This window comes from Ipomoea triloba, chromosome 8, assembly GCF_003576645.1.
Source record: "Ipomoea triloba cultivar NCNSP0323 chromosome 8, ASM357664v1".
Taxonomy (NCBI): Eukaryota; Viridiplantae; Streptophyta; class Magnoliopsida; order Solanales; family Convolvulaceae; genus Ipomoea; species Ipomoea triloba.
The window spans coordinates 470,662-487,331 of NC_044923.1; the positions used below are offsets into that span (position 1 = coordinate 470,662).

General features: G+C 34.4%; 3 protein-coding genes across 3 annotated transcripts; 1 reads left to right on the forward strand and 2 right to left on the reverse strand.

Annotated features, from left to right (window-relative positions):
- Positions 1–342: 342 nt before the first annotated feature.
- Positions 343–3,279, reverse strand: LOC116027245 (TVP38/TMEM64 family membrane protein slr0305-like). Its single transcript, XM_031268754.1, has 4 exons — positions 2,678–3,279; positions 1,786–2,022; positions 1,462–1,679; positions 343–784 (listed from the first exon to the last, which is right to left on the reverse strand). The coding sequence occupies exons 1-4, from the start codon at positions 2,945–2,947 to the stop codon at positions 607–609; spliced, it is 903 nt and encodes a 300-aa protein (XP_031124614.1). The 5' UTR covers positions 2,948–3,279; the 3' UTR covers positions 343–606.
- Positions 3,280–4,220: 941 nt separating this feature from the next.
- LOC116026787 (probable sodium/metabolite cotransporter BASS5, chloroplastic) lies at positions 4,221–7,979 on the forward strand. Its single transcript, XM_031268177.1, has 8 exons — positions 4,221–4,585; positions 4,934–5,034; positions 5,683–5,813; positions 6,474–6,667; positions 6,739–6,991; positions 7,087–7,340; positions 7,425–7,507; positions 7,620–7,979. Exons 1-8 carry the CDS (start codon positions 4,438–4,440, stop codon positions 7,716–7,718), a joined length of 1,263 nt encoding a protein of 420 aa, XP_031124037.1. The 5' UTR covers positions 4,221–4,437; the 3' UTR covers positions 7,719–7,979.
- An 861-nt stretch (positions 7,980–8,840) lies between these two features.
- On the reverse strand, positions 8,841–9,758 carry LOC116027773 (protein LITTLE ZIPPER 1-like). Its single transcript, XM_031269516.1, has 2 exons — positions 9,466–9,758; positions 8,841–9,287 (listed from the first exon to the last, which is right to left on the reverse strand). Exons 1-2 carry the CDS (start codon positions 9,558–9,560, stop codon positions 9,104–9,106), a joined length of 279 nt encoding a protein of 92 aa, XP_031125376.1. The 5' UTR covers positions 9,561–9,758; the 3' UTR covers positions 8,841–9,103.
- Positions 9,759–16,670: the final 6,912 nt, after the last annotated feature.

Consider the following 16,670-nt stretch of genomic DNA (forward strand, 5'->3'; position numbering starts at 1 on the left):
CACATATTCATTCAGTTAGAAACCGTAATCATTCATTAATTACTAAACTATCCTACATATTCATTCAGTTAGAAACCGTAATCATTCATTCATTACTAAACTATCCCACATATTCATTCAGTTAGAAACCGTAACTACCATCCGAGAGTCTGCACGGGGTAAACTATACCTTGTAACCTAAGTTGCTCATAGTCGACCAGCTTAAATCAAGAAGACTAATAGCAACCAACTTAGCTAGAAATGCCCTTGAATTGCTTCTTTTGTGGGATATGAATAGTGTAAGGTTACTAGTTTCAAAGAAAATGGAAAAAAAAAAGGGATTAATTTGGAATAGTGGAATGATGAATATAAAAATAGAGGCAAATGTCATAAATGGATGGAGCAATCACATGGAACAGAATACAACATAGTTTTCAAGAATGAGAAGCAAATGCTGTCTTGTTGTATACATACACCTTTGTATATTGCCTAAAATATAAGTTAGTCTATGTTAGTCTCCTCCTCCCACTTCACTTCCTTCTTACCCACTTCCAACTTCAATTCATGTCTTGAACAAAGCACTAAATATAACCCTGCTCAAGAGATTGGTAAACCTACAGCAGAAGTTTATTGTAGTAATAGCTCCTCTCTCTGCAGTTGCTTCAGTCGCCTTTTAGCATAGACCGTTATTAGTACTGTAGTTGCCATCGTGAGACAAAAACCAAGGACAGTGCAAAGAATCTGTACAGCTGATAGAGAGCTCCCATCCTGTGATGCATTTGCCAGTGTCTTTATCACAATGCCACTGAAAATGAAGAAGAAGATACATTATTATTTTGAAGATAAAAGTAAAAGAGATACTTGAGAAAAAAGGAGAAGGAAAAAAAAAAAAAAAAAAATCTTTGAACCCAACAAACAAGTGTGTAAAACAAGGAAACCAACTGGCTTGAAAAGCATATACTTGTTCACTATATCTTGAAATGTATTTTTCCATCTGAAAGTGTACAAAACATGGCTTGACGTTTATTTTTTCCGAGTCTCATTTCCACCGGTCAAGATAGAATAATATCTGGCATGCAATAAAACGACACTGGCATGCAATAAAACGACAGCGAGGCACATGTATGAGCTGGCATGCAAGAATAATATCAGTAAAAGGAACAAAGGTTTCACAGCTTCAACAATTATCAAGATTATGGCAAGGCTTCATGGCATATATAATGTTTTAACTTTTAACTTAACCATCATCTTTTCACCAAAATCACGAAAACTTGCTTTCTTGTGTCTTCTTCAATAAAACAATGGATTTCAAAATTTACATTCTTTTCCAAGGCAAAGAAGTTGGTACATACAAGGTTAGGTATTTGAGTATTTCTCATTACACTATGCCCATGTATAATGTATATGAGTTATTGAGTATATCCATGACTAGGAAACTGTTGGGGGGAGGAGGGTTGAGAGATAAAGAGAGAGAGATCTTACGTGTAAATTGCAACAAATATCTCTGGCACCATGCCAATCAATGAACCCAACAAATAAGGAGCATACTTAACTCCTGTAGCCATTGCACTGTAATTATATACTATGTAAGGAAAAGGAGAAATTCTAATCAATGTCACAGCTCGAAACTGATTAAACCAATTCCCTTCACCAGCTAGTCTAATGATAGAAGCATTCTTTGGATATCTGTCTAGCCAATCCTGATGACAGATAATGAAAACAGTCAATATTTCAATTCAAGAATATAATGCAATCCAAAGGAGGCCAACAACTTCTATGAACAATTAAAGAAATGCAATTGCTTACTTGTATTTTGTTTTGAAAAAGATAGCCTATGAAATATGGAAGTGATACACCAATAGCTGCACCTCCAATGATTAGTAGAAATCCATAACCATATCCAAAAGTCATCCCTGCCACCCACATGGAGGGAGTAGAAGGCAAAAACAATGTGGGGAAAAACGCCACAGAAGCAAAGACTAAAACTGCAAGAATTGGCCTACTGAAAGTTCTTGTCTCCCAATTTATTATAGGGATGATTTCCTATGAAAGGCAAACAGATTGGCGTATAAGCATCAGAGCACTCACAACCAATGATGAAAAAAGTCTGATAACCTTCCTGATTGTTCAGTAAGCAGTAAGCACATATATCATAGCATCAAATGGAATGATACTAGAAGAACCGCCCACTTAATTGCAACGATTGCTCAAATGGACCACAAACCTGTTAGTTTTAACCACACCCATACACTTCCATTGGAGATTTTAGTGAGCAACACAGGAGCTTATAGAGTAGAGCTTTGGAGATCAGGCATGATATCAATAAATCAACTAAACTAAGCTTGAGGTTCCTTTATTGGCTTGTAGGAATCGCCCACAAGACATAAGGTGATCACTCATTGGCTACCACTAACCATAAACTACCTACTGCACATGCTCCAGAAACAATGTTTTTCAATATGCAATCAAGTTCTAGTCACAAAATTGTTTGAGCATGAAATATAAAGAACAGATCTTTAAGTCCATTGATTACAAATTTATCTACTGGTCCTTAATTATGGAAAATTTAAGACAATCCTGAGTTAAGTTTATGCCAAACTTAGAAGGGGAAGTTCGAATATGTGGAAATGACAGTACTAAAATTGCAGAAGAACAATAATTTTCCTTAAAAGACACAATCTTTATCATGAAATCTGACCTTATCCATGAAGAATGGGGCGACCCATTTGAGCAAAACAGTAGCCAAAGCCCCAAGAAAGACAGTCACGAGTGCCAGCTTAGCCCACCACCACACCGACCACCACCACCGCCCACCGCCCTCACAGCCCACCATCACCGCCTCTGAAGAGGAAGCCGACGCACCCTCACCGCTTTCCTCCTCCAATTCATAGCCTTTCAATTTCACATAACAGTCACCATTGCTATCCCCCTCGCCCCTCTCCAACACCTCACCAGCACCAAACGCCATCCTCTCCGTATCAAACCCAATAATTCACGTTACCAACCATAAAATTACAATCAGAACTTAGCATTCAACAATGGGTCAGATATATTCCCCTGTATCTATAGGCTGAACAAACCCTAAAAAGCAAGCAAGATCAAATATTACACAAATCAGTTGCGTATACATGAAGACATTGATATATACGTATCAAAGATCTAAGCTTTTTTGCATTGTTAAGGAGAAAAGAAGTGATTGCTTAGGTCTGTGAGTGTGTGCTTTATTCTTGGGTCTGTGCTGCTCTGATTTCTCAAGGAGGAAAAGAATGGTGGATGAAGAGGAGCAGTCTACAATCCAATAAACTAGATACGTATTATATTAATGTATTCATTTTGTAATAATAGTGTTCGACTGTTTGTATTCTAAACGATTTCTACCTCCCTATTTTGTTGCCAACAAAAACTATATTTTGTTGCCAAAAGAGCTTGTGGTCAGGCAGGATGAAGTGTCTCTCAGATAAGAGGTCATGGATTCGAACTTGATTAGAGTGATATTAACACGTTGAGTTTTGGTAGGTAAAATTTTTTGCGAACCACAACAAAATATATTCAAAATAAAAAAGTACATGAATATGTATAAAAATTATGAACAAATACTACATGTAACAAGGTTAGTAGTATTAAAAAAAAAAGTAGATTTTGTTGCAGTTCAAAAAATTTATTGCGAACCATATTTACAACAAAAAATTTAAATATACATTTTTTATATAAATATATTCAAAATAAAAAGTATATGAATATGTATAAAAGTTATGCAACGTACATAAAATTTGACAAGAATAGATGAAACGGTTGTCACGTTCAAACAGGGAAAAGTGTTCGTAGAAAAAGTTGAAAAATTTATTATTATTATTTTGTGTATAAAGAGGTTATTCTTCTTATGCGTTTGCGGCAATAGTTAAACCCTCGTATTGTTGTAAGAAACAAATACGGAGTATAACTTTTCACTCATTAGACAAACGCATTGAGAGCAACATGCATTGCATTTTATCTTTAAAAAATGATATATTTTTATTTCTCATTAGCAACATTTTCTTATATCTACACATTAAATGTTATTCTTTATTTATCATTATAAATTACTCTTCCTATTTCATTTTATACGTCTTATTGGGTTAACTAGGCTTGACTGAGTATCAAATCGTAGGAATCTATAACCCGCCCCATCCCTAAATATCAAATTGCAAAAACATTAGGTGCGACCATAGGTGGTTTGATGCATTGCCTAAATTAGTACGGAGTACTTAGATTTTTAATTGGTTGTTCCAAACTTCCACCCACTAAAAATTCTTTTCCAGAAAGTCAGAAATAGGAGAATTCAAAGATCCAGAAGTGGTGCCGGAACCTCATTAAAAAATTCCCCTATGTGATTTCTTCAGGTGCTCCAAGAATCAATAAGTGCTTCATTTTGTCCAGTAGTTCAGTTCCAGAGCGTATTCAGTTAATCAGCAAAAAAAGATGAGTTCTTGCGGCAAGCTCCTTCAACCCCAGCTTCATCAGGGCTTCAAAATCCATCACCCTTCACTCCCCAAACCCCTCCCTTGCATTAATCTTGAATTTCATTACCCATTTCTTTCTTTTCCCAGAAAATCCTTCAACTCTTCAGGTTTCTCTCCCTTGCTCTCTATATATCTGTATTTGTGCAAACATTGATTTTCTGTGTACTTGATTGATGCTGAACAAGAATTGTTAGGATATCCATTAAGCTTTCCTAGTGCTTAAAGTTTGAAGCTTTTCTCTTTTCAGTTTAATGTTTTATACATTAGTTATTGGTTTATGTGAATATGCCATCTTTGCTCCTTTGTGTTGATGCAGAACAAGAATTGTTAGGATATCCATTAAGCTTCCCTAGTGCTTAAAGTTTGAAGCTTTTCTCTTTTCAGTTTAATGTTTTATACATTAATTATTGTTTTATGTAAATATGCCATATTTGCTCCTTTGTGGATGATTTCAGTTAGGAGTTCAAGATTACCTGTTAGCAGATGTGTATCAGAGAATCTCTCAGATTCAATTAGGCCGGAATCGTTGTCTAATTATGCAGCTGAATCATCTGAGGTCTTCTTTCTATGCCTTTATCTATAGTTTACTGAAAATCACTGCCTGTTTGTGTGTTTATTATTATTTATTGCCTTGAGGAAAGAGATGCATAGGACCAGTGTGAAAAGCTACTAGTTATTTGGAAGCCCCATCATTAGAAATAAATTGAAATGAAAAAGTCCTGGTGGACAACAGAAATTGACTAACAAGAGATCCCATTTTGACATGAAAAAGAAGAGATGAAAAGTTCTTTGTGTGCTTTGTTTAAGGAAATGCCTTTTGGGTTTTAGACTATTTTTAATATTGTTTTGAAGATGATACCAAAGCTTACTAATCATGGTCAAGCATCAAAATTAAGCTCTTAGAGGAAGTGAAGATTGTGATTTGGTGTAGCAGTCTTTAACCGTGTCCCCCCTTACTGTTGAACAGTAAGAAAGTTAAGTTTTAATCTAATTTTGCAAATCTCCCACTCCAAATTCGCTAAAAGATTGATAAAAACGAGTAAAAAACATCATATCAGACGATGATATGGCTCTGTGCGCATGATCTTTTCTGAGAAATCTAAAGTGTAGAGTATTTGTGGATTGTAGTTCTGTATTCAGATCAATATATGGAATAAAACATTGAGAGAGGTTTAATTTCTTTAAAATTTTTGAGGTTTTTCAGATATTTAAGCCAAAGGAGAATTCTTTTCTGACAGTCTTGAGGGGTGCTAACGCCATCCTGCCACATGTGGTTCTCGGTAGTACAATTTTGGCTCTTGTCTATCCGCCTTCTTTCACGTGGTTTACTAGCAGGTCTGTATACCATTTCTCAAAGCTTATGAAATGCCGTAGAAAATGTTATGTATAAAGATACTACTATGACTTAGTATCTAACCACATAACCCATAACTTACAAGGTATTTGTACAAGACAAACATGAGCTTAGTTTGTGATAGAGTGTGATTATAGGACACCGTATATGGCATATGCACCTCATTTGGCATGTTATTAGACTAAACATTAGGAGTATGAAGACATTAACTTAGCTTTTCTTTCAAAATAATTATAAACTGGTCAATCATTCAACTTTTGGATGATTCATATTTCATAGAAGTTGCTTAGCTTCAGCTATTGGACCGGGAAATACATAATGCACAGTTATCAGATAAAGAAACTCACTGTAATTTAAAAGTTTTTTTTTTTTGGTTAAAAAAAAAAAGACTTTGCAGTAAAGTATTAGACTTTTGTGGCATTTCGTCAGTATCTTGAAGCAGGAGGTGACAGCCCATTCAAAAAAGGAACTAATAAGTTGGATTTGTGCATTCTGCCCTTTTTTCTAATTTGCTCAGCTAGGAGTTTGTTTCATATGCACTTAATCATTCTAAACTGCAATAGAAAAAGAGTAATTTGAAGATGAGTCGTGAAGGAGAGAAGCATAATTTCTCAATCATGTTTTGGCTCTACCATTTTCAGGTATTATGCCCCTGCATTGGGGTTTTTGATGTTTGCGGTTGGAGTCAATTCAAGTGAAAAGGATTTCCTCGAAGCATTCAACAGACCTGGGGCAATTTTAGCCGGTTATATTGGCCAATTTGGTGTGAAGCCCCTCCTCGGGTATCTATTTGGTACAATTGCAATAGTGGCATTTGGTCTGCCGACTTCCTTAGGTAAAAATCCGACCGATTTTCTAGAAAAGAAATATGGTATTTTGACTAACTTCTGTAAGCGTATGTATCAGCTGCGGGGATTATGTTGACTTCGTGTGTCAGTGGTGCACAGCTCTCCAACTACGCCACTTTTCTAACGGATCCACTGATGGCTCCTCTGAGTATCGTGATGACATCATTATCTACTGCTACTGCAGCCCTTGTCACGCCATTCCTATCGTTATTGCTGATTGGGAAACGACTGCCAGTTGACGTAATAGGAATGATTTCGAATATTGTTCAGATCGTAGTTGTACCCGTTGCTGCTGGCTTGCTTCTGAATAGGTAATGATCAAGATGATAGAGAATTAGAGATCATGTTCCTATACCATTTTCTCACGTAATTCTTTGTTCTTGCTGATATTGGTTTGTATCGACAGATTCTTTCCCCAGGTTTGTAACGCCATTAGGCCGTTTTTGCCTCCCTTATCAGTGTTTGTGACTTCTCTCTGCGTTGGAGCTCCGCTTGCAATCAACATACAGTCCGTTGTATCCCCTTCGGGATTATCAGTTTTATTGCTCGTGATCGCATTTCATATGTCAGCGTTTATTTCCGGTTACACCCTTGCCGGTGCTGCCTTCCGTGATGCTCCAGATGTGAAACCTCTGCAGAGAACACTGTCCTATGAAACAGGTCATTTGATAACACGCTAAATTGTATCACTGTTTATGTGAAATATTTTCGTGGGTCGTAATTGATGCTCCGCTCTGCTTACAGGGATGCAGAGCAGTCTTCTGGCCCTTGCGCTTGCAAATAAGTTTTTCCAAGATCCTCTCGTTGGTGTACCTCCCGCTATTTCTGTAAGCATAGACGCAAACTGTTTCTGGCTTCATGATCTCGTCGTACTCTTATATAAAAATCGAAAATTTTCTTTCCAGGGCTATGAACATCGCTTTCCTCTCCATTTTGCAGGTTGTGATAATGTCGCTAATGGGCTTCTCTCTTGTAATGTTTTGGACCAAGAACAAAAGCACGTTTGACAACAATTCCAGAGATGACAACTTCATATAGAGTGATTTGATCAATCCTTCTTGACCATCAGTCTTATATTTAGGCATTTTTGAGATTGTAAAATGATTTTGAGGAAAACTGCATGAACCCAACATACTAATTGCTGTATAGAGTGAGTTGATCAATCTTTCTTTACCATTTAGTGTTTCATTTTTCACTCGCCTGTCTCGATCGTTTTATTTGTCATATTTACTATTTAATGGTCAGTCTGTATGTATAACTGAAATATATACATAAAATAGGATATCTTTTTGTTTAGTAGCCATATGTTAGCAGGATTTTTAGATTTTATCCGTCAATGTCATGTGACACAAGTATATACTCGAACTGCAAAGAATTTTCATGACCAAATACTTGAAATGTTTGTAATTATCAAGTTAATCGTCTAAGTGATTATTAAGTTAATCGTCTAACTAATTTCTATCCGCTATTTGTATATATGTAATAATTTCTATGCATTTGACAAATTAAACGAGCAAATTGCCCCTACCCAAAAGCCAACTTTTTGTAAGTCATGTCCATTTGATTCATGCTACTTCACATGTGTTAATTGCTAACAACCTTCACGACAAGTTTAACCATTTCTAAGATAGTGTCGGACTAATTTTCTTAATATTTAATTATTATTTTTTTTTTGTGAATTTTCTTTTTGTTTTGTTTTGTTACAATGGAGCACACCAAAAAAAGTAACTAACAGCTACATGATAATAAATTGATAAGGAAAATACTTTTTACCCATCTTGAATTTTTCCTGATGAAAGCCCCTTCTTTAGACGGGTAATCACATGAATAAAGGAGGACGACTATGGGTGGGGAACAAGAGTTGTCACGATAAAAAAATTTAAATTAATAAGTGACTATAAGGAACCAGCGACTCTCTTCTTAAACAACATATATCCTCCACACTTAATCAACATTAGTTATTGGTGAGGGTTTAGTTCGTTAGCTGGTATTTGTTTAGTCATTCAAATAGTGACTCACATTTTTTCAGCTATGCTTTACACATATCTAGCTTTTTCTCTCTTGATGTGGCTTTCACTAATTGGGTGTCATGAATTGTCTAACTCACTACTAATTTTAAAAATAAAATTAGTAACCAACTAATTAATCACACATATAATATAATATAAAACAGATTGAGTAATTATTAGCAGGAATTACAGAGGTTTTCTTCAAATTAAAGGGAAATGGGAGCAGGCGGGTTTACATAAAATTAAATAAAAGAACAAAATCAAGACTATATATTTATACATAACATGCATATATATTGTAGTGACTAGTGATGAACAAATTAATTAATATAGCAAGATATATGGTACGTACGAGGTACGAGGTACTAGGATCCGAGAACGTTGTTTAGTGTTTTTATGAATGATGGAGTAGATTCATGGTAGTGGAGGTAAGGGGACACAGGAGAATCTGTGTTGAAACTCAGACAATAAAGCAAGATTCTCTTGATGCAGCAAGCTGGCTTTCTTCCTCAGTTTCTCATTCTCTTCTAGTATACTCATGTTTTCCATGTACAGCTTCAAGTTTCTCACTTCCATGTCCTCCTCTCTCCTCTTCCTCCTGTCAATCAATTACAACAGTGGCAGATTACTGATCAATTATTTACGAAATTATCACCGCGAATTCTTTTTAAAGAATACACTACCGTTCTTAATTATAAGAACACTAGCTGAATGTCAGTCTCTTATGTTCTTTTTTTACTAGTGACAGATACATAAATTTACAGTACTAGCTATACCTTTTAAGGAGATAAAGCTGGAGTCTTGAACGCTTTGGGCGACGTTTATGCATGGAAATACTGCAGATGATCCACTCTGAGGAACCCACACACATTTTTAGCTTTCTGGTTAACTAACCCGCAGCTAGCTGCAAGCCAAGCTTTATGCTTGTTTCTTGAAGGTGGAAGGGAAGAAAGTGAATGGTGGAAGTGAGATATATCACACAAGATCATATATAAATAGTTGGAGTTGCATGTGTACAGTACAGTGGTGCTTTTTGGGTGGCTGCAGCCTGCAGCTTAGAAATTTAAGAGAAATGCCCAAACGGATAGTTCAGTTGATTTCTGTATGGTAGATTATGAACAAGATGTAGGGCCGAAAATTCTGGTAGTCTAACCTTTTGTTGGGGTGGTTTCTTGTGGGCACTAGATACGTGTTCTTTCACTTAATGAATTGCTGAATTACTTTGAATTACCCATTTATAATTCAATAAGATCGAGATGTGAGGGGCAAAAAATTTAAGAGAGAGAGTGGTTGAAATTGTCAAGAATGGCAATGATGGGCAAGAGGCCAGGGTTAATGATTACATAGATAGCAGGAGGGATGTGTATGTGTATCCATATATGAATTCAAGAAAATTTCAAAAGGCTATGAAGAAGCTAATTAAGTGCATGTCCCTCTCTGATTTGCCTACTGCTTCTCTTATTATGATTAGGAAAGAGGTAGCTCAACTTACTTTTTGTAATCAGTGGTATTAATTTCTATAAATTCATTTGGCCATTCTTTGTCCCGGTATGTATGAAAGATGAGTGCATATAATGATAAGAAGCTGACTAGCTGCAAAACCATTGCATATCTCACTTTATATATATATATATATATATATATATATATGGGTTAGAAGTTTCAAATAGCTCTATCTACTGTACTATTCCCCAAGTGCTCAATTAACTCTTGTTCTAAAATAAGATGTATTATGCTCGTTTAGCATTTTGTCCACTTTCCATTAGGTAACTCTTCCTTAATGCTGACATGGAATTTAAATAAAAATAATTTGATGATTTGTTTCATTGTTGACTCATTCAAACCCAAAGAAAACCAGCTATTTTCTCCCTCCTCATCCTCACCACCATCATCCCAGTTGGCGATTTGAAAACTGAAAATTATTTGCTACCTCCCACTTGTTACTTGCTTGTGTGCCCAAGTAATCCCGCAGTATCTTTAATATTGAGTTGAAGAAACTTTCTACGATTGTATGATATTTATATGCTTATTACCATGCCTTCCTATTCATGGCTGCCTAATTTCTGAACATGCTCCTAAAATTAATCGAATTTAAAAAGAAAAATATTCATAGTTACTAGAAGAACTATAGAAACCTAAGTCTGAACTCTAAACCTTATTTTCTTTATAAAACAAAAAACCAAACTCCTTTTTTTGAAAATCCAAACTCCTTAATTTCCCTTAAACTACATGTTATTGGTAATTATTTAAGACCAACATCAATCTAGTTTATGCAGTGCATACTTTTGAATAGTAATTGTGAGTTTTCTTCGTCATTAAAAAAATTATGAAGAATTAAAATCAAGGAGAAATGAAATTAGGATTATTGGTGCAGTTTATACAAGCTAGAATTATGAGGTGAGGAATTGAAGGTGGCTAGCTAGGCATGATTTAGAGTTATCATTGTTGTGTACATGTGACCAATTCCCTGTTGGTAATTGAGTGCCTCTTTTTTGGATTTGTCTATCTGCAATTCATGACTAATAAGAAAATTAAAAAAAAAAAATGATGTATGCTGCTATATACTCCAATTCTAATAGCTTTGCTGCAGTATATACTTTATCATTTGTACATCTTGGCATGGCTCTTTATATGAATATAATTTATGAGTTATGTTGTTGAATCGAAAATTTGTGAATGAAATTTCATCCTAATTTTTTTCATCAAAGTACACTATATAAACAACTTAATTTAATTTTCAAAAAAAAAAAAACAACTTAATTTAATTTATTTCCTTGTGATCTTTTACAGGATAATGACACAAGATGATTTTCATTCAAAGTACATATTCAAATCTGATTGTCGCATAAAATAAAGAAACTAATTATATTAATTAAGTTAACTCAAAGTGTACGTCCTTTTCTCTCAATCTTAGATTCTTAGCTCGTCGTCTTCACCGCGTCCGCCATTCCATGTGGCCCATTAGAAATCTTTATCCGCAGCAGGTTCTATGGCTTTTTTTGAGGGGACGATGATGATGGCACTTAAAATTATTTTACACTTCCATCTGTACATATATATTATAATATTCCATTTATATATCTATCCATCTATCTCATTATATTTTGTTTGAACGCAAGCATGTTAGAGTCAAATTTTAGGTGGAGTGCATGTTTAAACTCTTCTCTACAAAGTCTTCAGATATTTGATGGCATACAACATGCATTCTAGTGTATATATATATATTCTAAAATATTGACACTTCACTATCACAAGATGAGCATGCTAGTAATTACCCTAGCTAAGATATTGGGTTAGGGTTTGTGATGAAATAATCAAATTTTGCAAGTGATTTGAATACAATCTCACATTTGTTGCGTAGAGTAGTACTTAAGTTGGGGTGACCAAATATCTCCTCATGATGAGTTAGCTTTTGGGGTAGAGTTAGGGTTTTAACTTGATGAGTGCGTGCTTTATCAGTTTATCATCTTGTGCTCTCGTTGAGTGGCTAGTGTGTAGTGCGAAAGGATTACTTGGCGCTTTTGATAAGGTTCAAATGTAACTAAGAATAGTCTGGAGTGAGAGCTATTTAGAGTGATTGAAGTCATTCACTCGTCTGATACCAGCCTAGCAGGGTCGATCGTCCAAAGGAAAAAAGGGCTCCCTGGTACCGAGAAGTGTCCGAAGTATGAGATATCTAGAGTAGGCAAGGGTAGGCAATGATATGATCCCACATCGATCAGCTCCAAAAGAGATTGTAGCTAGATTTATACTTAAATTAGCGTCAAACCTCAGCTTATAATTCATAAATTAGATTTTGTAGTGGAGTTAGAATCTTTGCTTGAGTGTAGAATAAAGACTTTTACTTATACATTTTTTTCAATTTGGAGAGAATTGAAGTAGACTCAAATATTCCTAAAGCATTGTTCGTTATTTTTTCCTTCTGACAATGAAATCTTGAAGAAAACTCAAAGGTGAAGCATTATGCATAGAGACTAGATTTGCTCCTTGAAACACATCCCAATGGAAGCTAACTCCTATGCTTCATACTAATTAGATAGTGACATATTGTAATCATCTAAACTTGGCACTACATATACACAGTACAAGTTTTTGAGGCACCCTATGGGGCTACTCCTCTTACCCTTTGCCGGCCAATATATAGTATTGGTGTTGCTTAGCCTAAATTTATATTATAGTTATTTCTCACGCTATAAGTATTTGTTTATCTATATTTTCTGATCTCAATCTGTTGAACCATAAAAAGTTAATATCATCCAATGAGACTCAATCTCATGACCTCTAGATTGAGAGAGTCACTACTAATTAAGCTGTTGATCTGCGATGTAGTTTGTGGTACTAACTAGTACTCCATATATGTATTACTGTATTAGTCTAAATGGAGTACTTAGGTGTGTAGATAGCTAATAATGTAATTTTGAAGTGTAGCACAGCCACTCAACTCAAACCTTCACTTATTCTTTCTTTCAATTACTAGGGCAACTACACCACCACCACCGTGCATGTATGTATGGCAGAATGGAGCGTATACCAAGTTTTCAGACTTCCATTTGCTATAGTCAACCAGGGCATCAAACTTTCCCCTTGCCATCTCCTCTCAATTGTACCCTACGTATAATATAATATAATATAATAAATATCATTTTTCTTGGTGTATGTCAAGTAGCTCACATGCACAAACAATCATGCACCGCCATTCCAATCTTTTAATTTACAAAAAAAACTCAGCAAGCTAGCGGAAAGGACTGTAATGATATAAATCAGTCTAAGTTGACGACATAATTAAGTGATGATTCAAATCAAGAAGGCTAATAGACATTTTCAATGGAGAGTTGAACTTAAAACCTTATGGTTATCGATGCAAGATATCTGCCTATGTGACAATTTATATCATTGACTAGAGTCCATGTACATATCACAGAATTCATACTCGTAAGGTACATAATTTCATAATACAAAAAATCACAACACAAGACACATAGCATAGCATTATGGACCCAACTGCATTGATAAGATGAGGTACAAAATTCATACTCGTAATTAAGGTATAGATCGAATTTTATAACACACTACACAAAAAATCATAATACAAGACACATACACATGTTATATATATATATATATATATATATATATATATATATATATATATATATATATATATATATATATATATATATTTATTTATTTATTTATTTTTAAATCTGATTTAGATACATATATAATTTGTGTTTAAAGGCACAGAATTTCACAATATATACAAGACACATAAATTCATAACATAAGATACAATTATTAATTTGTTCAAAGTACATTATTTTATAATACAAGATACAAAAAATCACAACATGTACAAAACACAAACACATGAACCATGGTCCATAGTGCAATGTGAACTCTAGTCCATGATATAAGGATTGCTGTCTAACTAACTCAATTTTCCCAATACCAATCCTTTGATTTAAGGAAGAGCCCACAACTACTACTCAAAGGTGTGTTTTGAGTGAAATCCGCCTTGTAATAACCTAGCTAGTTGACAAAAGATCACAAGAAAATCAACTAGTCTAGGTTTATTCCAACTCAAGTTAAAAAAGCCAATAGACAATTCCATTGAAAGTCAAATTAAACTTGAAACCTTGTAGCTACCAAGCTAACTTAGAACTTAATTACCAAACTAACTCGGCTATAGTTACTTCCAATTCCAATCCGTTGTCAAGCTAATCACATAGCTATGATATATAGATTTTCCTATCAAACGCTGTCTACAAGCCGACACTTAATTATAACATATCATCAAGTTTAGAATAGAATTTTCTCGAAATCAGGGCAGCGCAACATAGGGAATGGTTTTGTTTGGAGCTATGTGTGAATATAGTGCAGGACAATCAAGTGCTCTCTGGGTGATATAGCATATATACACTGGGCATAGCCATATATGTAGTAGCAGCTGATGCCATTTCTGATCTGCTTTCTTTCTTGCCCTTGTCGTTCTTTGTCAGCATTAATAATCACTATCTAGCTATGATGATAACAATGTCAAATATGATATTGGAGGTCTATGTATGATGGTTTATATTCAACTTGTACATTATGATCGAGAATAAAATTATTATGGTTCTTGATATACATGCCGCACTAGCTACTTGCTGGGTTAGTTCTATGTACATAATTGTGTTCTACGTAATTCACCTACCCCACTTTTGGTGTAAGGGAGTTTTGCACGTATATGTATAACCATGGTACACGTACATTACATTGGGGTATATATATTATCCCGGAGTTTTTAAGGTGTTGATTAGTACTAATTTTTATTTTTTTTAATCGGGTATAGTCTGTATGGTATGTTTGATTGTATCGGAAGTACTATGAAACCGAGTACGTGATATTTTCTGACATAATCCAAATAGTATATAATCATACATGACTGTATGTTTTGGTACAAAAGGCACTAATATTGATCAACACTTTATAATATTAACAATAAGTATTTTACAATAACCAAATATCATAACAAAATTTATTATTGACCCTTTGCAATATATAAATATATTAGTGAATATTGTAAGTTTATATATATTTATGTTACATATAAAAATAAAAAGTCTCAAAATTTATTATTCACCCTTTGGATATGGTTTGATTCGTTATTCGAATTGCAAAAACTTGTGTGAGACCGTCTCACCATGAGACGGGTCGGGTCGGGTCGGATCAAGATGCAAATGTGACACTTATATGCACAAATGTCATACTTATATGCTCAAATGTAATACTAATCAGGAATAAAATTTTTGTTACTTATTAGGGTAAATGTAATACTTTTAAGGAAAAATACAATACTTTTACATTTCGATTTAAAAGTATTACATTTTTCCTCAAAAGTATTAATTACCCTTATAAGTGAGAGGCACTTGTCCAACATTACTTATTATGAATAAAATGTATTACTTTTTCTCTTATAAGTAACAAAAATTGTATTTTTGATTAGTGTTATATTTGAGCATATAAGTGTGAGATTTGCACATATAAGTATGACATTTGCATAGTGTTTTGACCCGACCCGACCCGTCTCACGAATAAGGATCCGTGAGATGGTCTCACACAAGTGTGACTCATATATTTGAGCTTATCTTGAAAGTAACTAAAATAAATTCAAACATTTTTCGATTTTAACTCAAAAATAACTTAACTCGCTTGCACCTTTAGACAAAATTACTGAAGTTGGAGGATAAAAAATGGGATTAATTCTTAATGATAAGTATACAAAGTAAGCTTGACAAATAAATAGATAGATTTTTTTTTAGTAAAAATCTTTTCTGGTTTAGCACAAGAAGCCCAAGTACGAAAGTCCATATGATTCTTTTATTTGGTGGTCTGCCCATCTAACAAATTTGAAATAGACTTTCTGTCTCATTATGTCAATTATAAGCATAATTAACATGTTTTAATTTGATTTAATTTTTATAACTGCTATTAGTACACAAGTTTACTGCCAAGACCTTGTGGTCTAGTGACACTCAAATGCACATCCATATGCAAGGGATGTGAGTTTAAGCTTCAGTTGAGGCGGTATTGACTCTTTGTACTACATCATTTAAACGGACAAAAATATTTTGAAAAGAAAAGACTACAAGTGAACAAATACCTACAAAAATGAAATTAGGAATTAACTCTCTCTCCCTCTCCCTATATATATAGTTTGGCACTATGGGAGTAAATTGGAGTTAACAAAAGTTCATAACAATTTTTATGTAACATTGCTAGAAAAGTTTTTTTTAAGTCCGACGATAAAGAATGCTTGATTGTTACATTCAACTTATGATTAATGAAGTAGGTTTTTCTCAAAAAAAAAAAAAAAAAAAAAAAAAAAAACACGAGCCGCTGCCTTTGACGGCGGATACACAACGCCTCTCCAGTCTCCACACGGCACAAAATATAATCTATCAAATGTCGTTTTCAACCTGGTACACAAGTACACAACTAC